Source organism: Gambusia affinis, linkage group LG18 (assembly GCF_019740435.1).
Source record: "Gambusia affinis linkage group LG18, SWU_Gaff_1.0, whole genome shotgun sequence".
Taxonomy (NCBI): domain Eukaryota; kingdom Metazoa; phylum Chordata; class Actinopteri; order Cyprinodontiformes; family Poeciliidae; genus Gambusia; species Gambusia affinis.
In genome coordinates, this window is record NC_057885.1 from 9,373,438 (window position 1) to 9,397,208 (window position 23,771).

A 23,771-nucleotide genomic window follows, 5' to 3' on the forward strand; every position below is an offset into this window, starting at 1 on the left:
AGTTGATAACATATGCTACAAATAATATCAATTTTTCTACTGACACTGTGATATTTTCTTCTAACTGCACTTTGCTTTGCTGTGGGATTTGGTTCACTGTTTGTTCACTCTTTCTTGTTGTCTGTTCCTTCACATTTTTAACAGCTTCTGCATAACTAATGTTTTTGGTTGTTTTAATCTGAATGATTTCTTTTGCCTTCTTCCTCACCTCACTTCCTCCATACGTAACTCTATGTTGCCCTCCACAGTTACAACATTTTTCTTGTGCTTCTTCTTTACATTCCTCTATTTTGTGATCTTCACCACATTTTGGACATCTCTGCTTCCCTTTACAAACTGCTGCTATGTGTCCATACCTTTGACATTTGAAACAACGAAGTGGTGGAGGGATATAAGGTCTGACCTGAAAACTGAGATATCCTATTTTGATGTTTTGTGGCAAATCCTTCTCTTCAAATTCAATGAGAATTGACAAACTTCCTACTCTTTCTCCATTTATTGTTCTTGACAACCTCTTCAAGTTATTCACTTTTCCTCCTGTAATATTCTTCTTAATTTTCTCAAGATCTTCATCTAGAGGGATCCCATAAATCACTCCTCTAGTTTTTTTATTTTCGCCTACTATTTTTTTCTCAATCACAGTTTTTTTACATATATTACCCACATTTAAAGCCTTATTTTTTTGTTCTTCATTTTTACAAACTACCAATAAATTTCCATCTCTCAATATCTTCACCATTTCCACATCTCCGATTTTCTTTTTTACTTCTCTTGACACCACAATGGGGCTGATGTTATTCTGTTCTTCTTCATTTTTTAGTTTTAATATTATTTTAACTTCCTCCCTCACAACTTTCCTTCTCACTATCCTTTCTTCTTCAGAGCTACTTCCTTCCAGTTCTCTTTTATTTCCTTGAATATCACTAATACTCTTTCCTTCGTTTATTTTTTCTTTCCCGTCCTCTCCCTCTTCCTCTCCCCACTGGCGTCCACCCTTCATATTCCATATCTTCCTCATTTCCTGTCTCCATTTCCATCCGAACCATTCACATACCAGCTTATGCCAAATCCGCCTTTTCCAACTCCAATATACGTTTTCGTTTTGCCGCGCTCACAACCGTCCAACCACCTCCGTCGACTTCCATGACTCCGGAAGTACGGCTTCCACCACATGCGACCTAGATCCAAACTCTCAGAAGCTTTGAAACTTTACATCACTGCTTCCAACAAGATCAATGTCTTTGCAGAAATGCTTGCATTTCTACAATCCGCTCTGTTTTTAATCATTTTAAATAACATTTCTGCACTAATTTTCTGTTGTAAATGCTGTGCATGTATGTTGAACACAAGCACAGAAAGCGATTCGGCTCAGTTGCACATCCGTTCAATCGCGAGTACAATATTTCTATTTCTAGTAAAGGCATCATATTTTTTATGTTAGTCTTTTACAGTATTTTATTATTATTACTATTGTTGTTAATCTTGTTTTTTATATATTGTTTTAACGCCTCAAGAACTTTTTGTGTGAACATTTATATCTGTTACACCTGAATGTCCCACTTTGTTGGACAATATAAACTGTTTCTATTTCTCACATATGTGAAATAGAGCCCCCTAGTGGTTCATAATGAAACAATTCAATTAATTAGAAAAAAAATCTAGTTTTACTTTCAAATGTGGCACCCGAGTGGAGTACCAAATAAAAACTGCAAGGATTGTGGACAGAGTTTTAAACAGACCAATAAAATTTACAATAATTTATTTAAAAAACAGAGAATCAAAAAGAGAAGGATGTGCAGGCAGTCCTTGACAATAAGTCAATAAAAAAAGTCTATAATGTGAACTCTTAGCTGGTCAAAGGGAAAAGGGCGCGGTCCTCCACCGCTCCCAATCCCTTTCTTGGCTCGATCCAACCAATCCTCCGGTTCCTGGTGAACCTCGACAATGGTCCAACCTCCCGCTCCTCAACGGCGACCAGTCTTTCAGTCTCTTGTCCTCCGGTCCGCCTGCACCGTCCCCCCACTCCAACGCGGCCATCCCGGGTTCGTCCGCGCTCCATCCAGCCGCGTATTGTCTCCCTCTCGTCCCGCTGCTCCTACACCCGTGGTCTGTCCAGCTTTGTCTGCTTCTGGTCCCGCTGCCGATGACTTATCATCCTTCCCGGTCTGCACGCTGCTTAATTAGATGCAGAACTCCTGTGCGCTGCAGTGTGGCGTGTCCCGGTGTACGTGGCACGTGACCTCAAAACAACCAATCAGAAACATGCAACACGACAACCCCAAAAATATAACTCAACTAAATCTAAGAAAAGTAAATAACTTCAAAATTTAACAAACAATCCAAAACAGTGATATAAGGAACATAAATTTAAACCGAAAAAGGAAAAACGAGGCCATAATTACTCACAAACATTACCTAAATGTTCACAATTGACATAATAATAAGCCTTATAGTGACTTATTAGGATAATAAGTCATTATTTTTTGCATACATGTAATCTATATCTGTATTTTACCATTTATTCATTGATGCTGATCTTTTCTGGAGGATTTTGCACTGATAACGTCTTTCTTGTATTTATAAGGATTATCTGGCGCCCTCTTGTGGTTCAATGGTCTAAACGTCGCGTTGGTCTGAAATGAAGGCAACATAAAAATAAAATAAATAATAAAACAAATTATTTTAATTAAAGCCATTCATTCACAGCCTTTTTTAATGTATTGTTATCAATGGATGGAGCAAAGTATTGTTTAATTTAATGTACATTAAATTAATTGTTTTAACTAATTGTAGCAATTAGAAGTGATAAATATGCACATAAATGAAACGTTTGTGGGACGATTACTGCAGAAGGACAATAATTATTAAAAAATTAATTAAAAATTCCCAAAAAAATTTGATTTGATGCAACTTTCAATTTTACCATCTTTCTTTTGACTGGCAATATTTACATGCTGGAGTAAAAAACCCTATAGAAATACTAAAGATTAATTTCAGAGTTACTGCAGTCTGTAATACAATTAATAACAAAGTTAACAAAACTAAACTAATCATTACTTCAAACAAAACTTTAATATTTGGCAGCAACTCATCAAATCTTAGAAAAAAATTTGATTCTGGATTGCACAAATATTGAGTCACTTTTTTTTTTTTATTGAAGTTCAATGATGAGGCAGTAAACCATAGAAAAGTCACCAATAAAATGTGCTGGTAGCCATAGAACGGTTAAGAAGAAAAGATAAATTAAAAACAGAAAAACATACAAATATATTTCTATCCAAGTTATATGACTTTTTTTTCAGGATGCGAATAAAATAAACAAAGCTTAAAACATCTGTATCAAAAATATAGAAATGAATGTCATTGTCAAGAGAAGTTTTCTTGCTAAACTCAACAGACACTGAAAATATCAGACTAAACTGCCACTTTTCACGAGCAGCGATATTATTGCTGCATTTAAAAGAACATTTGTATATAATACAGCTTATAATACAGCATATAATAAAACATGGGATAAGTGCTTTGGATCCACACAAAACTTTAAAGACTTGACTCGACAACTAGACCGATTAGACAAAGACCCGACGAGGATCAAAGAACACAGGTGGGATTAAACACAGAGAGTAATCAGGGAACGAGACACACCTGGGAACAATCAAGGGGTCGACAAGACAACATGGAGACTCACGACACAGAAACCCAAAATAAACACAGAAAAACTCAAATCAACACAGAGAAAACTCAGTCCTGACATTTTTACATTGTCATAACGTTGTTATCCAGAGGCATTCTTGATCTGATTTCACAATAAACTTCTCCATCGGTTGCTGCATGGCTCCACTTTCCTGTAGAGAAAGAGAAAAACATGAGATCAAACATATTCATGTTTTTTTAACCATTGGTAATAACAGCATTAATTACAAAGCTGCTACTGCAGATATTGTCAAATAAATAATATTACATTTTACATTCTTTACCATGTAGCAGCAATATTTTACAGTGACGGAGGAAATCCAATACAAAGAAAATAAAATGCACATTTAGCAAATTATTTAGTATAAATTATACAGAAGCACATTCAAATGTACAAATTAATCTCAATACAGATTTCACCCACCTTTATGTTGTTTTTCTCTCTGTTTTTACGTTTTGCTTTAGCATTCAGTGGTTTCTAAAACAAAAAAAAAGACCTCAGGATTTTTACAAAACAACAATCTGTAGCAGATGTAGCTGGCTGTGAATAGAAATCCAGTTATAAAAAGTTACTTTAGCTCAGCATTTCTAAGTTATAACAAATCACCTAAACTTTGGGGGCAATTATTAAGCAACATTTCTAATAAAATAAATTAATGTCAATGAAAGTCGAGCAGGTATCCAGAACCCTGAAAGTCCTCAGCTGGTTCTCTGGTCTGACATGTTCTGCTGGTTTCTAGTTGTAGTAAAGGGCAGATGATTGTCTGACCTGCATGATGGGATGTAATGACCTGCAGTGTTGTTGGCATGACGACACATTTCAGTGAAAACATCGACTGCTGGAGCTGAACAAACTGACCTGTAGTTTCTGTTTTTATGCAGCTGCACACAGAATCGTCCTCTGGGTCATCAGAACTCCCTGTCAACACAACAAACCATCAACAAAAACTAAATGATGTATAATTAAGGTAAATAAATAAGATTTAAACCTAACTACTTTATTCTAGCTGCTGATGTACCTTGATGCTGATCCTGATTTCAACAATATTCTACAGGAACACTGTGGGAAACGTGTCAATGCCTGAATATGTTCATTTGTTTTTGACGTTTTGGAGGAATGCTCATTTTTAAAGACTTAATCTTCTTAAATGATGCTTGGATTTAATCTGTTTCCAAAATATTTTGGATGTTAATTTCAAACCCTGGCAATCTTACAACTAAAATCAGTCAGTTGCTGCATCTTGACGTTCTTCAAGGAGTTTAACTTACTATTCATAGTGGCTGGTTGGATTGACTCGTATTCAGAAGCATCACCTGCAAAGCAATGAAAATATCAAGAGTAGAATAATCTGAATTTGGGATTTTAAAACTTTTTTTTTTTTTTTGCAGTTTTCTATGTGACGTCTTCTTTAGTGTTATCTCCCACAGGTTTGACACATTTTATGCCAATAACCTGAAATATTAGAATATTAAAATGTTTTGTTTGGGTTTTTTATTCTTGCTGCTGTTTAAAAGTTAGAAAACATCCCACACATGATGGCAGCATGTTTTATGCAGCAGATGAATTGCTTTCATATGTTACTGTGTTGGACTGTAGAAAAATCCTAATCCTAATTCAGGATTTTTTCAGGTTACATTTTAACACCAGCTCTGGTGGAATCAGATTTAAATAATGTTGAACTTTTTCTGTGTTTCTCAGAATAATGTCCAAATGATTATTGAAAATGAAATCATCTTAAATCACATTTTTATGGAGCTAATATAAAATATAAATCAGAGTTACTAACGGTGAAGCAGAGAGCTGTAAACTTGACTCTCTGTCTGGTTGGGTCCTTGATTTGTGGTCGAGCTCTGACTGCTGCCCTTTGACCTAAATTATACAAAAAGTTAAACTGAAATAAAAACAAAAGGATGGAAGATCAACGATTGTGATCAGAGAAAAGTGAAAACCAGAGTGCTGACCTGAAGCACCGTAAATCTGTGGATGGAAAAAAGAAAATTTGATGCATTATAGTAAAAACTGTTTTTCTTTTTCTGTTCCTCTGTTTTGTCATCTAAATAAATTTAAAGCATTTGAAACTCAAACATCTACGTTTCTGTATATTCACCCTTGGATGGTCTGAAGCACAAAATCAACAGCAGGAGAAAACCAAACGTGATTCCAACAACTGGTTTAACGATCAACATCACAGGAAATGAAGAGCTGACAGGACTGGATACTGGAAATTAGAAACATTAAACATTAGAAAACATTTTTAGCCCAACAATGAATGAAAAACAAGTTTGAGCCACTGTCTTTTTTTTTAGAGCAACCACCAGGAATTTCATTCATTCTTAACACAATAATATATCGTTCTTACATTTTGGAAGAACATCAACACTATCAAAAACAAGCTGCTAGGAAACTTATTTTGCTTTTTGTCACTTTTCTACCTGCTATGTTTGCGGTGAAAGACAAGATTTAAAGCATCGACATCAACGACTCTGTTTATCTTTTCCTTGAAAAAAATGTTTTACAAAATAAAAATCATGAAAAGTTTTAATCCTCCTCACCTCTAACAGACATCCAGCTGCTTGGTGACTCTTTTCCTGAATGTTGACATTTGTAGAAACCTTCATCTGACTTTGACACTGCAGAGATCTTCAGCTCCTCTCTGCTGTCATTATTGATGAGTTTATCATTGTGATAGAAAAACACATTGGAGAGAAGATTTTGTTTTTTATCTCTGCAGCTCAGAGTAACAGGATCTCCTTCAGTCACAGGATGAACAGGGCTCACCAGGATAATAGCATAATAATCAGCTGTAAAATATATAATATCACATTTCAGAAGTGATTTTTAGAAAAGGAGGTGACAGAGGAACATCAGTTAAAAAATAATTAATTATAAGGCAGTTTTTTCTTTTACCAAGATTTAACACTCAATTTCTAGTCAGATTAAAGAATACCCAAATGTGAATTGTGTCACTTTCTGCACATATAAAGTAGAGAAAAGCTGTAACTATACAAGACTTTTAAAAATGAAAATGATATTTTCATTTTTAAGTATTGACAGTCATTATTATGGATTCCTAACTAAAAGTAAACAAATTAATGTCAATAATAACAAATTTGTTTCAGTCAACAATATACTGGGATGAAGAGAGAGTAAAAAGTTTGATTTTTTTCATACAAAGTGTGTAAGAACTATGGAGTAAAAATTGTTTATTATGTCTCTTAACAATTTTATTTAATTCTTTTACTTATTTAACCACATTAGTTTTGTTCAACCTGTTAGAGTATGAAGACTAGAGAGTCTCTGCAGAACCAGTTAGATAAAGTTTCCTGTTGACGTCTCCCTGCAGCAACTGCAGCAGGCTGATAGTGACAATACCTCACCATACATACCACAACAAGGGCCAGTATTTAACAGAAAAGAACAGATAGTTTAGATAGATATAGTGTGATGGAATAAGTCCTGAGTCTTAAGAAGTTTCTCTATGGAAAATCACCAGCTCAGAGTTTTAAGAAATTGGTTCACCTGCTGGATATTCTGGTTTGACAATGTTCTAGTTATCCAAAATTGTTCCATTAGTAAACCTGATTTTTGGAAACTCACATATTTGAACAAGAAGATGTTTAACTGACCCTCCAGTGTGGTTACGTGGCTTGTATATTGTTCAATTGAAACTGGAATGACTACATTGTGTAACATGAGTTCTATATATTGTGAAGGCTTGCAGCTCCAAATCAGAACTCAGTGCTGTTTGTTCTCCGTCTGCAGACAAAATAAAGCTTTGCTCTTTGCCATTTGCCAGAGTCTCAGCCTGATCTGTTATACAGATTTTTGACCACAGAACAGTACTAGAAATCATAACCTACCATGTACAGTGATGTTCACTGCATTGCTGAACTCTCCTGATCCAGACTCACACCAGAACACTCCACTAGGAGACCAGTTCATGTTGATGGTGCATGTAGATCCAGTCATTGTCCCCCAGTAGGAGCAGGATGACAGGTGGTCTCTTTCTATAAACTTCATCACTCTCCACTCAGTAGAGTTTCCTTTACAAGTCAGTGTGACAGATTCAGACCTGAAGTGTTGAACTCTGTCAGGATTCACTGAGAGAGAAGCTGCTGCTGAATCTGAAAAACAAAATACATTTTTAAAGATTTTACCTCAACATAAAATTATGTATACAATGTTTTACTTCACATGATTTTCTTCTGTTATAAAAAACTAGAACATTTAAACAACTAAATGAAATGAATGCATGCCTAATATTTAAATTATTTTAATAATTGCAATATCCCTTAAACTATTTATAGAGGCATCTATTCAACCATTCATAAATATATTAATAAAGAAGCTATTGATACATTTCTGATTTCTATACATCATAAATCAGAGGTATAACTTCATACAGAAAGACTGGAGAGACGAGAACTCAGAACATTCACTGGTTCCTTCTTGTTGCAAGGAAACAAAGTTGTGCAGTTTGTCATTCTGTCCAATATTTTACCAATCCTGCAATCAATCTAGATATCTATCCAGAGCTTTAAGCTCATGAACTGTAGTTGTGCATATCAGAAACTGAACATCAGAATTATATACCTAAAGGAACAAACTGCAATTTTCACATAACATTTGATTAAAGTTAGACCATTGAGAGAGAAACAAACTGACCTGCAGACCAGACAAACTTTACTTCACTGTAACGAGTGTAAAACTTTGGTTCTCCTCTTTCTGCTCTGCAAACAAATCCTGCTGTGAGAGTCGGTCCATTAATGTTGAAGGAGTTCTGCTCAGTACCATTGATGCTGCCAGGAAGCAGCTCATAGCTGTAGGATGGTTGATAGTGTTGCTTGGACCAATCAGGAACAGTTTTATACCAGAAGAACCTCCATCCTGCTGATTGAAGCTCCAAACCCTCACAGTTCAGAGTCACTGAGGCTCCAGGATTCGGCCATGATGGAGACACAGAGAGGACAGGCTGAGGGGGAAACACTGGAGAGAGAGAGATCATCATAAAAATGATATTTTGAATTAAATTTCTAATGTTGCAGTAACACTTTCCTCTGATGGCTGAGATGATGATGATGAGCGCCTTGACTGAATTATGAATACATTTCATGTTACTGTTCACACCAGTCACTGATTTTTAATAACTTGCCATGTGAATGAACTTAGCATAGCAGAATATGGACAAAGATTTGTTAACATTTGTCATGGAAATGCAGCTACTCATTGTAACCTTCAGTAAAAGTTGATTATCAGTTTGATAATCAACTTGATTTTTGATATGTGTGTAAATATAAACATACTTACACACAGATAGAAATATTTCATTAAATATTGATATTGATATTGATATATATTGATATTGATATATTGATAAATCCCTGTAAACATAATTCATACATGGTGAACTCACAGAACACTGTTAATGTGACGACTCCCCACTCTGTGAAGGTGAAACTGTTTCTTCTTCCTCTGCATCTATAATCTCTTCTGCTATCAGCAGTGATCATGATTTCACTGGATGTTGGAGAGTTTCTATTGGTTGGTTTCCATTCATACGTCCACTGAGATCCTCCATCATCCTGGATCTCACATCTCAGAGTGACTCTCTCTCCTCTGTAGATCTGGGCCCAATTGGGTTGTTGGATCACAGTTGGTGTAATGGGAACTGTTCACATAAGTAACAGAGAGCAGATATTTACATTCACCAAATAAAGAGACACATTCACATTATTTACCAACATCTGAAATCAAATCAGAACAAACTTCTCTGGTTTTAAGTTAGAATTAACAAAATTATTTCTATTTGCTAAATGTCAGAAAACATTGCAAAATATCTTTTGAAGGATTTTTTTGTAGCTTTTGGCGTTCCAATCATGTCAAACAATAAAACAATGAGTTTCAGGTGCGACTTCAATTAACTCAAATGTGTCAGTAAACCTGTCAGAAGTTTGTGGAAAGAAACTAAAATGTTTTGACGCAAGTCAGACAGTTTAAAAGACAATTAACCATAATACTGAAAAAAGGTAAATACATTTCTTAATTAAAAGACCTCAAATAAGAAAAAGTTGATTTAACTTCATACACTGAGAAAACAATTTTAATGACTTTTGATCCAGTGAATATCTGTCTTCAACTGTAGGTGTCTCATAGCTCTCATTATTACAAAATAAAATGATCACTGGTAGAGAAAGATAAAGCAAAACATAACAGTATTAGACATTTAACATGAACTTCCTATAAATTACAGTCAGAATGTTGTTCTGTACATTATATAATCACATTTGTACAGTTTTTCCATCAAACAGACACGTTGCTGCAGTAAATCCTCCTACATCAATATTAACATAGAAATTCATGATGTGGTTAAAATATCTGACACAACATGAACAGAAACAAATTTTCTGCTTTCAGGCGTCATTAGATGGAGTTACAGATGATGATCATCAAACTGGAGTCCTAATATTTTTAACACCACTGATGAACAAAGAAACATTAAAGATGTTTCATTTCACAATAAAGAAAAGTTTACCTGTTTTCTGAATAGTGACATTATTGCTGGTTCCAGTATAGAAAACTGGATTTCCTCTTCCTCCTCTGCAGCTGTAAACTCCTCCCTCTGAGACACTGATAACTCTGTACAGTTTATCATTTGATCTGAACTGATCTTCAGAATATTGTTGATCATTTCTGAACCAGTCAAACTTCCAGTCATCAGATTCGTCCACAGAGCAGCTCAGTGTTATGCTGCCCCCTGCTGGTATGATTGTTCTGTCTGCTGTCAGTGAGACTCTGGGTTTTTCTAATGTTGGATTCAAAGCAGAAAAATCAGTCAAACCATCAGAACATGACCTGGTTCTGGTTCAGTTTTCTTGTTTATATTGTGTAGATTTGTATTCTAACTCATTGACACTGTCAGTCTGAGAGCTTCACTCCATTCTGTTTTATTATCGTCTCTTTAGCTCTGCAGCTGTAATCTCCACTGATAGCTGGAATAATCCTCCATTCATTTGGCTTTGGAGAGTTTGTATTAGTTGGTCTCCATTTCTACGTCCACTCAGCTCCTCCGCCTCCTTGGATCTCACATGTCAGAGTAACTTGCTCACCTTTGTATATCTCAGTACATTTGGATCACAGTGGGTTTAATGGAAACTGTTCATACAAACATTAGTTACTGGAAAGTGTGATAATGAAAATAAAATTGAACAAAACAGATAAGAAAATGTTTTGATTATTACAATGTCTAAAATTCAACAAGTTTTCAATTTAATGATTTTTGTTTACTCTTGCGGTGCTAGTGGCTCGTATTTTTTGTGACAGTAGGCAGACAGGAAGGAGGGCAAGGAGACGAGGGAAGACATGTGGCAAGGGTCGTCAGGATCGGGAGTTGAATCCACGACGTCCACGTCAAGGACTCAGGCCTCCAAATGTGGGGCGTGCTAACCCTCTGCACCACCACAATACGCCCCAGTTTGATGATGATTAATAATACTATTTGGATGAGGTCACTGCCAGGTTTTGCTGCCTGAGGGGTTTCAGTCTGGATGGTTTTGCTGCCAGTGGTTTTTCTACATTTCTTTAAGGATCTACTGCAGACAATCAAGTGGACCAAGCTTGAAACAGTGATGAGCAGCAACAGGGTCATCAGCAGCAAGGCTCCTTTGAGGCCTTTAGGATTAAAGTCATGCTGGTTCTGATGAACCAAGCCCTAACCCACATTTTCTGGTATTAATAAATAGAAGCCACTTAAGTAATTCCAGCTAACCTAAAACGAGAGAAGTTTGATCTGATTTAACTTGAGACAAAGAAAAAATGTCTATGTGTCTTTTTATTCAGTGTATGTTGACTTCTGCTCTCAACTGAACAGTGCAGACCTTTAAAATGTCTAAATGTTCTGTGTGAACTTGTACAAGACTGGAAACATAAGTCAGATAAATATTTTGACGGACATATGTATTGTTACCATGATTCATGGTAAGAAACATAAAGAACAAGTTTCTTACCTTCAGAATATCCACAGCAGAGGCACCACAACACTGCAATGAATAAGAACTGATCATTACACAAATCCTTTTTTTTTTAAGGTGACATGAAACATTTGCCTACAAACAAAAAAAATCTTGATATTGATTATTTTCCACTCACAGCTGATGAAAATATGACAATTTAAATGAGAATATTACATAGACCAGGGGTCGGCAACCGCCGGCTCTCTAGCGCCGCCCTAGTGGCTCTCAATAAGCCTCATGGTTCAAAGCGTGGGGAAAAAGTAGCGGCTTACAATCTGAAAAATACGGTAACGTGGAAAGACATTTCCAGGGAAGATTATTAGAATATCAGAATCATATTGTTGTGTTTTGTTGCTTAAGGATGGTTGTTTGTCAAAAGAGAAGAGGAAGCTGCTTCGTTTTACCATCGCACTGACTTTCTTGACATTTGCACAAAGTCAAACTTAAACTGTATTAATTTCATTTTATATACTTTACCTTTTTAAAAAGCTGATGTTTTATTTTATAACTGCACGTTGCGTTTTATTGCATTCAGTTTGTTGCCCTGATAAGGGGCACGATAAGCACGTTCGATTTTGTTGTTCTTTTTGATCTCACACTTAACGTGATTATTTACAAAGAGCGATCGTCGTTATGCAAATTGCATTTTGGAGCAGATTTTCTGAGTTCAAAAAGGGAAAAAAATGATCCTTTCCTTGTTGATCTTCATATTAAAAATGAAATCAAAAAATGATTTATAGTATTTCTTTAATTTTATCAATGCAACAAAACACAAAATATTAATATTGTAACGGAAGATAAACTTCAAGCACCGCCGTACAACAGAGTCACGTGGTGCGTCATTCCGTCCAGGACGCACTGTAGGGAAAATAAACATTTAATCATGAATGCTAATTATATATACACTTAGTCATTTTGGTAATAGGCTAATATAGATAATATAAACACTTAACTCTCCTGTTATGTGGCGCTTTAAAGTTTAGCATTTTCTTTTGAATACTTGGAAGTTTTTTTTGCGTGAAACTTTTTCTATTTGTCTTAATAGATGCACTCTACATATAAATTGAAAATGTATTCATTTTACACATTTCCACCACTCCCCAAGCTCCTTCTACTTTTACATAGATACTGTTCGGGTCCATTTTTTACCAGTCAAGTAGAAAGGTAAAAAGAAAATTTAAAAATGTCCAATTCTGTGTGTTTCCTTGCAGCTATGAACCATATTTCACACACCCCCCCCCCGCCACCCCCACACACACACACACACACGCACACGCGCACACATACGAATGTATGTGTGTGTGTGTGTGTGCACATCATTGCACAAATATTGACTGAAATGGTTAGTATTGAAGTTAATAATCAGATAATCTGTTCCTCCAAAACATTCTGGAGGATTTTTTTGGTTTATGACACTATTGCATGATTAAAAACTCCACGGGCCAAACAGACCCACGAACATTATTGCTGTTCCCCAGAAACTAAAATAACAGGAGGGTTAAAGCTTGTTTTGCCTTCACTATAAACCTTATATAAGGATTTTAATTTTTTCAGGCTCCAGACAGATTTGTTTTTTTTGTTTTTGTTTGGTTTTGACACCAAAAAACAGCTTTTCACCAGTTGTTCAACTGATTTGATCTCTGCAGTTTCTCTGCTGCTGCAACAAATCATCCAGGCGACCGACTGCCATGTGACACGAACAAGATCTGATCATTTTCAAGTCTTCTTACGATTTTGAAATGTTTCACGGTTTGTTCTCGACTAACTTCATAATTATCAGAAAGAGAGTCTAAAATAGCAACGAGCTGCTTTCCCCACCCTGTACAATAATTGTATCAAAACAGTGAAGTGAAATCCAGTAATTTACTTACAAAAGAAGCCCAGTCTGCAGAGTAACGTTTCCCCCATGTTCACTTCCAGACCTGCTGCTCTGCTAATTGGAGCAGCTGCACTTTGCTCTCGCTAAAGTAGTAAAAACAAAAGAAGTTGCATTTAAGGCACTAAAACTGTCATTCTCTAATGTGCCTGTGTTTCCTTCCCGTTTCCTTCCCTTTTACTCAGCGTTCATAAAGTTTGCACAGTGATGTAACCACAGTGACGTGTTGGATTCAGATTTCCTGTCCATTGCAGCAACAGTAGAATAAATTTTAGTAAACACTTTTTTAATACAAACGTCTTTGAACACAAACTCTTTCCACTGTTTGACCCAAACTAAGATTTTAATCTAATGAGGTTTCAAAGGTTTGTTCTGTTGCCATGGTTAATAACTGCAGATGCTGAAAACAGTGACTAAAGCCCCGCCCACATGGTAACTTTTTTCAAAACACCCACATGGAAACACTGAAAAATAAAAAAATAAATAAATTCTCCACCAGACCTGTAAATGACACATCTAGTGTGTCCAAAGTCGGTCCTGAGGGTCCAGTATCCAGCATGATTTATTTCTCTCCAAGGGTAAAAAACACCTGGATCCAATAAAGTCTCGTCAGCAGGCCTGTGCATGGCTTTGACATGCTAAAGAGTTAGCTAGATCATTTGGACCAGAGAGTTATCTGAACCTGGCAGGACGCCGGCCCTTGAGGACTGGAGTTGACCCACTATGACCTACATGAGGTCAGTGGTGAGAACCACCAGGCAACAGAGAGTCTAACAACAAACCACAAGTGGGAATCTTTTGAAGAAGTCCTAGCAGAACCACAAAAAACATGTCATCTGTTGCTTTTGTTAAATGAAGCCTTGGGAATAAACAGAAGAACAAACAAATGTCAGGCAGAAGGAATATAGTATTCATTCAAGGCTTGTGGAGCAAAATATTTCTCTTTAGAACCATGGAAACTTGTTCATGTGCAAACATACAAGTTCCTTATTATGCATGTAGAAGCATTTTCCTAAGAACTGTCACCTTTATCACGTCAACATAGCAGCTCGGGTGTGAAGAAGTAAATAACAGGTAGAAAAAAAAAGTGTGAACCGCTGCCAGAGTCTTTATGCTCAGCTCAACACGGCTTGAAAGAAGTTAAAAATGAAAAGAACCAAGCAAAACATATTTCTACAGCAACGTCTTTATATAGCTTTAGAATAAATTATTGTAATTACTGCCAGATGAATGCATTGCCAGAAACCTCCATGCATTAAAATCCCAGGCTGCGATTTGAGTCCAGGTCTTCCATGTTGTGGAGCAACTGTGCTAAAACTTGTTCAGTCATTCAGCCCCAGTCTGTTATCTGTGTAGTTATAAAAAAAAGGTGTTAGCAGCACCATTCTGAGTATCAACAGGAACAAAAACCAGAGTGTGAAGTTAAAAGCCTGAAATAACTGCAGCTGAACTGTAGAGCTCCTTCCGTGACAAACTGCTGCACCCTGAATGCACAAAGGAGCGTTATCGTAGATCCAAACTCTCAGAAGCTTTGAAACTTTATATCCATCACTGCTTCCAACAAGATCAATGTCTTTGCAGAAATGCTTGCATTTCTACAATCCGCTCTGTTTTTACTCATTTTAAATAACATTTCTGCACTAATTTTCTGTTGTAAATACTGTGCATGTATGTTGAACACAAGAACAGAAAGTGGTTCGGCTCAGTTGCACATCCGTTCAATCGCGAGTACAATATTTCTATTTCTAGTAACGGCATCATATTTTTTATGTTAGTCTTTTACAGTATTTTATTATTATTACTATTGTTGTTAATCTTGTTTTTTATATATTGTTTTAACGCTTCAATAACTTTTTGTGTGAACATTTATATCTGTTACACATAAATGTCCCACTTTGTTGGACAATTTAAACTTTCCATTTCTCACATATGTGAAATAGAGCCCCCTAGTGGTTTATAATGTTACAATTCAATTAATAAGACAAAAAATCTATTTGTACTTTCAAAACATTACCTAAATGTTCACAAATGACTAGTGATGTTACGTGATGAGCCGAGGCTTCGAGGCGTGTGTCGAGTAATGGAGGGGGCGTTTCCGTAAAGCGCGTATCGAGGCTTGCTTCATTTAGGGGAGGAGCCGAAAACGATGACGTCCGAAGCCTCGCTGCCCGGCTGTACCACGTGACTGCTTCGGGAAGTGGTTCAGATTTTGGCGCGGGGTTTATAAACCCCACAGGCTCCATTCAAAATGTGGGTTGTTGTAGTCGAGTTGCGGTCAGTTGAGAGAGTGGATAGAGTTTTGATAGTTTGGATTGTGGTTATTTAGTTTGAGACAGGTAGGGAGAATAAATAAATAAACACTACAACTTCCCCCACCCAATAGGGCAGTTTCACTAGGAAGTCATAGGAAAGCACGGGCCGCCGCACGTCGTCCACAACTCCTCGTCCTCTGAGAGAGAGAGAGAGACAGAAACAGAGACAGAGAGACACAGATACAGAAGGGGGAGAGAAAAAAGACACAGGCAAAGAGAGAGAGAAAGATATATAGATCTAGAGATAGAGAGAAAGAAAAATAAAAAATAGATATTTACAGAGAGAAAGAGATAGATACATACAGACAGAAAAAGAGAGAGAGAAAGATATATAGAGATAGAGAGAAAAAAAATATATATATACAGAGAGAGAGGGAGACACAGAGAAAGGAAAAAAGAGAAAATCCTATCCTGTCCCACAGCTATCCTATTTTTAATTTTAATTTTAATTCTAATATTAAGGATACGTGAGTTTTCACCACTTGATTTAACTTGAGTTACCTTGAACTCCAATACCATCATCACACACATCATAAGCAGATTTGGTCTGGAATAAGCAAGGTATTGATCTAAATGAATTTCCCCCCCCTTCCCCCTTTATTTATTTTTCTGGGATTAATATTTAATGTTTTTAGACTTTATTATTTCAGGACTTATAATTGGGTTATTTATTTAATTTGAGCTTTTTACTAATAATCTCACTATTATAAATAGGATTGGTTAGTTAGTTTTAAAGTTCTTAATTTTTATATTAGGATTTTTAAGATAGCTGTGGGACAGGAAAGGATTGTTTTGTATATATATTTCTCTCTATCTCTATCTCTATACATCTCTTTCTCTCTCTCTTTGTCTCTTTTTTTCTTCACCTTTTGTGAAGTCATTCCCAAGAGCCATAATAGACAAAAATTCAATTCATCACACGTGTTAAGATACAGCTGGTTGTGATTATACACCTGGCCAGTAGGTGGTTTCGTGTGCACATGAAGCCTCAAGAAATGAACCCTTTCTCGAACCAGTTGGCTCAAGTGGTTCAATGCCTCATGAGGCTTCATCTCACCATCACTACAAATGACCCAATAATAAGCCTAATAGTGACATATTAGGCTAAAAAAAATCCTTAAATCCTTATTTTTGCATAAGTGTAATCTATATATGCATTTACCATTTATTCATGGATGCTGATCTTTTCTGGTGGATTTTGCACAGATAACTCAGAGTACCATTACTGGCAAACAGGCGCTGAAGTGCTGGTTGTCTGCTCCTCTTAAGCTCCAGGATAATGGGATGATGAAACACAGGTGAGCCGAACAGCGGGCTCTCTTCTCCAGGGGTGCAGCCTCTGGCTCCATCTGGTGGACGAAGGAAGAAGCAGCAGGCGAACAGAAAACAAAAATAAACCCCACCAAGACCAAAAACCCCGTGTTCCCAACACTGCACTCTTAATGAATCCTCAAAGCCACACTTACATCTCACAGTCAGTGTGAAGGCGTCACTCCATTCTGTGAGCTGAAGACCCCTTTTAGCCATGCAGCTGTATTCTCCACTGTCAGACTCAGAGACTCTGTTGATCCTGTATTCACTGGATGTTGGAGAGTTTTTTTATTGACTGGTGTCCATTTATACATCCATTGAGTTTCTTCTCCTCCCTGGATCTCACATCTCAGAGTGACCGTCTCTCCTCTATAAACAGGCCAGTCGGGGTGCAGGGTCACAGTTGGCTTGGACATTTTTGTACTGATATTTGCAACAGTAAATCACAATGTTTATCGTTTTGGAGACATTTTCTCTTTTGACTTATTTTTGCAATAGCTTAGTTTAACTTTTCTGAAATCTGTAAAGAGAATCAATCACACAACTTCTCACAAGATGGCTTTATGCAAAAAAGTTAATCATCAGGTTTTTTGTTAATTTCCCACATAAATTTAAACTTTATTTAGAATAAGCCAACAAATAATCAACACTTCAAAAGACTATCAGCAAGGTTTAAGTGTGTTGCTCATAGAATTTCTTGACCATTCTTCTAGAAACACATAAATGAAATTAAACACTGTTGCATTTTCTGCTCCAGTTTTGGAGCATCTCTTGCTGTAGTTCTTTGCTAAGTTATAATTTATTTTATTTTTTGCAGTGTTCTGCTTTGTCACATTCAGGTTATCTAAGATTATAACCCTTTTCGCACACCAGCTTTATCTTTACTGACGTTCTCTAGATATTTGGAGAACTGTGGTTTACATAGAAGATGTTTATAAGTAAATATATTTGCAACATTTTCATATGACTGTGTGAGAATTTACTTAGCTCGGTAATAATTTATTACTGACTGGAAAATACTGTAAAAGTTTTTTACAAAATTGTATTTAACCAGAAGATACAGGAACATTGAACCTTGATGTCATTTGCAGACGCTGTGACTAACATGGACCTTTACGCTCCTGAGGAGCCTCCTTTACTTGGGGCCCGAGATGATCTTCACACACAGACACTGTTCAGAAGAACTTCCTGCTTCAACTCAAGAAGTTCAACCAGGCAGCTGCAACAGAGACAGTTTGTTTCCCGGGTCACTATGATGAGCATTTATCAGTGAGCAGACAGACTAATACCATGAGCATATTCACTAAATTAACCTCATCCGTCTCTCACCAGGAAATCATGCTGACAGACATTCCTACCAGTCTCACACGAGGTCAAGTGTCAACCATCATCCCCCCTTGACTTTGTCCCGACTGTCAGAACTTTATTTTCTCAACCACTGATGCTAAAAATAAAATAAAATAACTGCTGTTAAAGATCTGTCTAAAAAGATGCTCAGTCTCTCTCAATGCTGACATTTAATTTGTAAAAAATATATATATATGAAGTCTTTTACATTGTTCATCTTAACAAATGGAAGAACAGCTCTTGTATCATTTAGTGAAAAACAGTGGATGCGTACAGGAACAAATACCCGACCAGAGGTTTCCACATGTTGTGAAAATATATATATATTCATTACCAAAACATGTGGTCAGTATTAAAAACATGTCAGCAGTCACATTAAAAACAATGAGGGAAGAGTGCAAAAATATTCACAGTATTCATGAAGTGAGTCTTTGTCATGAAGTGGCGAAACGTGAAGCCAAATTAAATTCATTATTGCCGATTCACAACAATGTAGTGGGTCTAGAGTTTCTGTTTGTGTGGAGCTCTGGTCCGTATTCACACTGACTCGCCCTGAAGCGGGAGTCTTTTGCGTGTTCTCATCTCGTTTCTTGTCCCTTTGGACACAAGACGCAGCCTTTCTGGGGACGCTGTACTCGGTCTCTACCCCCTGACTGTCACCGATGACCTGCTCAAGTCTTGGGACGCCGATCTCTATGGGCTGATTGGCTTCCACGTTCTCATATGAAGGGTCCGCTTCACTGGAAGATGTTGAGGCTCTGGGCTCAGAAAGCTGCTGGGCCTCTAGTGGTCCGCTTTGTATTAACTGGGCAACAGACGTCGCCTCCTGGAGCAAAAAAATAGAAGCAAAGAATATGTTCTTTAGAAAAGAGGAGAGAGCTTTATAAATGGGATTAATGTCTCTAATGTTTCACCAATAACACATAATTAGCTAGAATATTTTTTTTTCTTTTGGATTACCTGGTTATGTTTGTATTTCCGATATTTTCTGGCAATGAAAAAACTGGGGAGTATTACAAAAACAAAAACAGCAGCAGCAATGACAATGATGAAAATGTAAATTTTTTTAGGAAACGTTTGTATTTCCTCTTTAAGTTCAACATTCGTCTGTACGAAACCTGCAAGAAAGAAAAGAAGCAGCGTCAACTAGAAATGAAGTCATTTAAGGCAAAAATAAGCAGACAACTTGTTTCTCAGAATAATTAAAAGTAGATAAACAATTACATTTACTTCTACTAAGCACTACAACGATGAAGCATGTTTATTCTACTTCCAGAACAATTCAGGCAACTTACACGCAGTAGGAATGTTTTGTGAGATGTTATTTGTGCTGACATGGTTGTTTCCACTGCAGACAACAACTGTGTTTTCTGCAAAGATGCTGATGTTGACTTTGCTAAAGGACCTCTGAGATGTTCTGCAGCCATTTTTATGGCAGATGGACCCCAGCCAGTCATCCTGGATGGAGCAGTTCACTGTGAAATCACATGATTCTGCTGAAAGATTGGAGTGATTTTCTGGTATCACAGCCATCACTGGTCTGGGAATCATTCCTGAAACGCCCAAAACAAGCAGATTAAAGATGTCCTGTTGGCTACGTTTTGTGATGCAATTTACACAATGACATTAACGTCAATTTAAATACAAAAAGAGAGAGAGAGTTTTCAATAAATAAATGAAAATACAAGTTTCAAAAACAAGGGCCAAATATTTATGTAAAAATGCATGTTCAAAGTGTACCATAAACATACCTTGTACGACGACTTGGTAAGACTCGGATACTTCAGTGAAGTTGAGGGGGTAGGAGGCCTTATAAAGCCCTGTGTCACTTTCAGTCAGCTCACTTATACACAAGGTCATGTTTTTGGGGTGAAACTTGACTCTCTTTTCATATGTTGGATTGATAAGCGTTCCTGAAACAATGATTGTTGCATCACGTTTCCACTGACCGTTTGTATATGACTGTTGTTTTTTGACATGGAGACACACAGAGCTGTTCTTTAGTTGATAAAACATCACTGGCGAGTCTTTTGCTGCAACTCCTGTTAAAAAACAAATTGTAAGTGTCTCAAAGGTGAAGTGGGTAGTCAGTAGAGGTAATGAAATAATATTACGCAGCAGTAACACACAAACAGGTTTTAGTTGCTCTGTTTTTGTCTATTTCTATTATCTTCTCTGTATTCTTAACAAAAACTAGACATATCCACGCTTAAAAAATTTCTTCCCATAATAGTACAAAATGTACAGCGAACACTCCTTTAACTTTCTTCACATTGTTGTTGGGATTTTATCCGCACTGCTAACTCTCACGGAACAGGCAGCTCACTTTTTTTTTTTTTAACTTCACTTTTTTTTTCACTCTGCCCGAACAACAAAAGTATTTTTTTTTTTTTTTTTTTCATTTGACAGTCTACGACTGATCATTTTTTAATGCGGGAATTTTTATGTTGTTATTCGAGAGCACGCATTTTCAGTCTGAAAGCCAGATTGCATTTAGCTCTTTTGTTCTCTGCCTAAAGATAGATCTATGTATCTGTGCTTAGATCTAGACAGACAGATAGATGTAACATTATTGGATCTGTGGATCCATTTTCTTTGGTTGGGTAAACAAGCTCCTGACTAGAATCAGTAGCTGTTAGCGATCAGTAGCACACTGCTGGCGGATGTTTAGTGTTCTACGGAGCCGAAAGCTGACGTTGTTGTTTCTCCCTACATCCTGTGGGTGGCGCAAGTTGCTACAATTGATAGTAGTCACACAGGCACACCCGCTAGAAGGAAACAAATGCACCCAGTACAACACTTCATTCTATTGGCTGAGAGGTTGCCAAGCGACTGTGCATTTTTTGTCCCAAAAGCGAGCAGAAAAGTGTTTTGCCAGCAACCAGAGAGTTCTGATGAGGAGAAAGGTTTGAGTACAAACATTACAAGTTTTGAGAAGAAAGACATCAAGTCCTGCTTTCAAAATGAAAAGGTAAGCAAAAGTATTAAAAGTTTTGAGAACAAAAGACATATAATCCTGCTTTCAAACTGGAAATGTGTGCTCTCAAATTATGATAGAATAATTCCCCCATACATTTTGAGTATTAAAGTGAATATTTCTCTTCTCTGAGTTCCAGGTTACTTCACCAGAAGGATCTTTTGATAAAAGGACATTATGGAATAATGTGATGAATAAAACTCACATGACTTTTTGCATTACTTGACTAAATAAAGTACAAACTAGTATAAAGTAGTTTTTGTTGTACTGTAGTTTGTACATTACTTTGTGAGTAAAGTATAAGCTTGAGATTTCCAAATCATTCTCATTTTCCTTACATTCTATGCAACGTTGAAACTTTTTGAAATTGAGGTTGTGATTAAGGAAAGCGACATATTTTTGAGAGGATTTGGAGTTCATTTCAAATTGCAGTTAAAGTTAGTTTAAAAGTAACAAATAGCTTAATGCTTATAGAAACTGTGTTTAGGTCTATATTATATGTCAGACTGATTCCCGGAAAACAATAAATATATTTCTGTTTTTCTAATTGCCACTTTATTAACTCGGGCCTGAAATATTTACAGTTCATCTTGAATTAAGGGTTACCTTGCCTTTTGTTTCAGTACCATAGTTACATCATGGTGCAGCGATGCTACTTTACTGCAATGATCAGAGTTGATGGGAAGATGGATGGAACTAAATACAAGAATATACTAGAAGGAAACCAGGCTGCATAAAAACTGAGACTTTGGCAGAGGTTCAAATAGCAACCAAAGAATTGTAATAACTTTAGTCAGACTTTTCAAAGGTTTCATAGACTAATGAGATGAGATGAAAATGACCTGCTAAATGGGACCGTAGTTCAATCTATAATTCTCTGTCGCATGCAGCCAAGTCCTCCACTGGGCGGCTCTTCGGTAAAGGCCTCAAATATGCGAGAACAATAACGTCGTGTCCTGTTTTTTACCTCGCATAAACCATATTAAGAACCTGCAAACTCTTCTAAACAACAGCTTTATGGAGAAGAAAACTGTCCACGTCTCTGAATAGTTTCTGTCTAACTGTGGTTGTTACAGTTGATCAACAGATCAAGGAACTGACTAGAAACTCCAGAAATAAAACGCCTGTGGCAGCTATGAAACAGTGGAGCAACAGTCACTTTTTTAAACGTCAAAAATATTTGTTCTAACATTTTTGAGTTGCTTATTTTACCTGACAAAAATAATTAAGTAAAAGTAGTAAATTTATTTAATTTTAGTAGTGCGTTGCCAAATAATCATGCTCACACACATATTCTCTCAAAGGTGCCAAAACCTCACTTTAGCTTTATTAAATGTTCATTTTGGAGATTAATTAGCATTTCGGGCCAGCTATAACCACTGTATTAATAATAATAATAAAATAATTCTAAAAAATAAATCAATAATTGTGCTCACATCCACAAACGAATGGTTTAAATTAAGGCATATTCATGATTTAAAATGAATCATGAATATGAAAGTTCAGACCTAAATCCAACCAAATGTTGCTAACCTTGTTTTCGTTGTTTAATCCACTCAACAATTATTAACCCCTTCATCTCAGCAAATCACATAAAAATGTGAATAAATTACATTGAAGGTAAATTACGCTGAAGGTTTTGGATTGTAAAGAGGCTAAATGTTCAAGAGTTTTAAGGAATTGACGTGTTTGCAAGGCACTATAAACTTTCTCAAGAATATGTGCTTTTAAAAAGGTCCTTCACCTGACGTTAAACATGCAAGGGTAAAAAAAAAAAAAATGAATTCAATATCATTTCCACTCACCAGTGATGCTCCAACTACTCAGCAGAAATATCAGTTTTAAGACAGCCATAGTCGATTTTTACGCAGCGTATGCGTCGAAGACATGAAGTGAAACCATACGAGAAGCAGCGCAGGTGTTTATCTCTATACAGGAAATCCTTGTCTTTTATTTTCTCAAAGTGAGCTTTACTGGGTGGGCCTCAGTTATTTGATATTCCACACTAATTTTTAGCTTCTGTAGATCAGCAACAACTTCAAATGTATCCATAGAATACAATACAAATACCCTTTATTGTCACAAAGATGGGGAGATTCAGGTATGACTGCAATATTGGGACAAGTAGGTTCACGTAAAGATAGAAATTAATTAAAAATATATTAAATCAAACAAACAAATTTAAGAATAATATACTGTACAAACAGGAATATAGCTAAAACATGCAGTTACCAGAAACAGTCCT

At 36.4% G+C, this 23,771-nt stretch overlaps 2 protein-coding genes and 1 long non-coding RNA gene across 3 annotated transcripts; all 3 read right to left on the reverse strand.

Moving 5' to 3' along the window:
• Positions 1 to 1,742: 1,742 nt before the first annotated feature.
• Positions 1,743 to 2,584, reverse strand: LOC122820595. Its single transcript, XR_006368831.1, has 2 exons — positions 2,516 to 2,584; positions 1,743 to 2,175 (listed from the first exon to the last, which is right to left on the reverse strand). It is a non-coding gene; the product is annotated as an uncharacterized LOC122820595 (long non-coding RNA).
• A 633-nt stretch (positions 2,585 to 3,217) lies between these two features.
• LOC122820679 lies at positions 3,218 to 13,710 on the reverse strand. The gene is made up of 12 exons (XM_044098249.1): positions 13,575 to 13,710; positions 11,698 to 11,730; positions 9,108 to 9,362; positions 8,360 to 8,680; positions 7,555 to 7,818; positions 5,802 to 5,912; positions 5,656 to 5,671; positions 5,481 to 5,563; positions 4,963 to 5,007; positions 4,553 to 4,612; positions 4,118 to 4,171; positions 3,218 to 3,845 (listed from the first exon to the last, which is right to left on the reverse strand). The coding sequence occupies exons 1-11, from the start codon at positions 13,609 to 13,611 to the stop codon at positions 4,155 to 4,157; spliced, it is 1,242 nt and encodes a 413-aa protein (XP_043954184.1). The 5' UTR covers positions 13,612 to 13,710; the 3' UTR covers positions 3,218 to 3,845; positions 4,118 to 4,154.
• A 3,392-nt stretch (positions 13,711 to 17,102) lies between these two features.
• Positions 17,103 to 23,447, reverse strand: LOC122820680. Its single transcript, XM_044098250.1, has 6 exons — positions 23,332 to 23,447; positions 20,301 to 20,591; positions 19,845 to 20,102; positions 19,510 to 19,667; positions 19,028 to 19,375; positions 17,103 to 17,240 (listed from the first exon to the last, which is right to left on the reverse strand). The coding sequence occupies exons 1-6, from the start codon at positions 23,378 to 23,380 to the stop codon at positions 17,103 to 17,105; spliced, it is 1,242 nt and encodes a 413-aa protein (XP_043954185.1). The 5' UTR covers positions 23,381 to 23,447.
• Between the last annotated feature and the right edge of the window lie 324 nt (positions 23,448 to 23,771).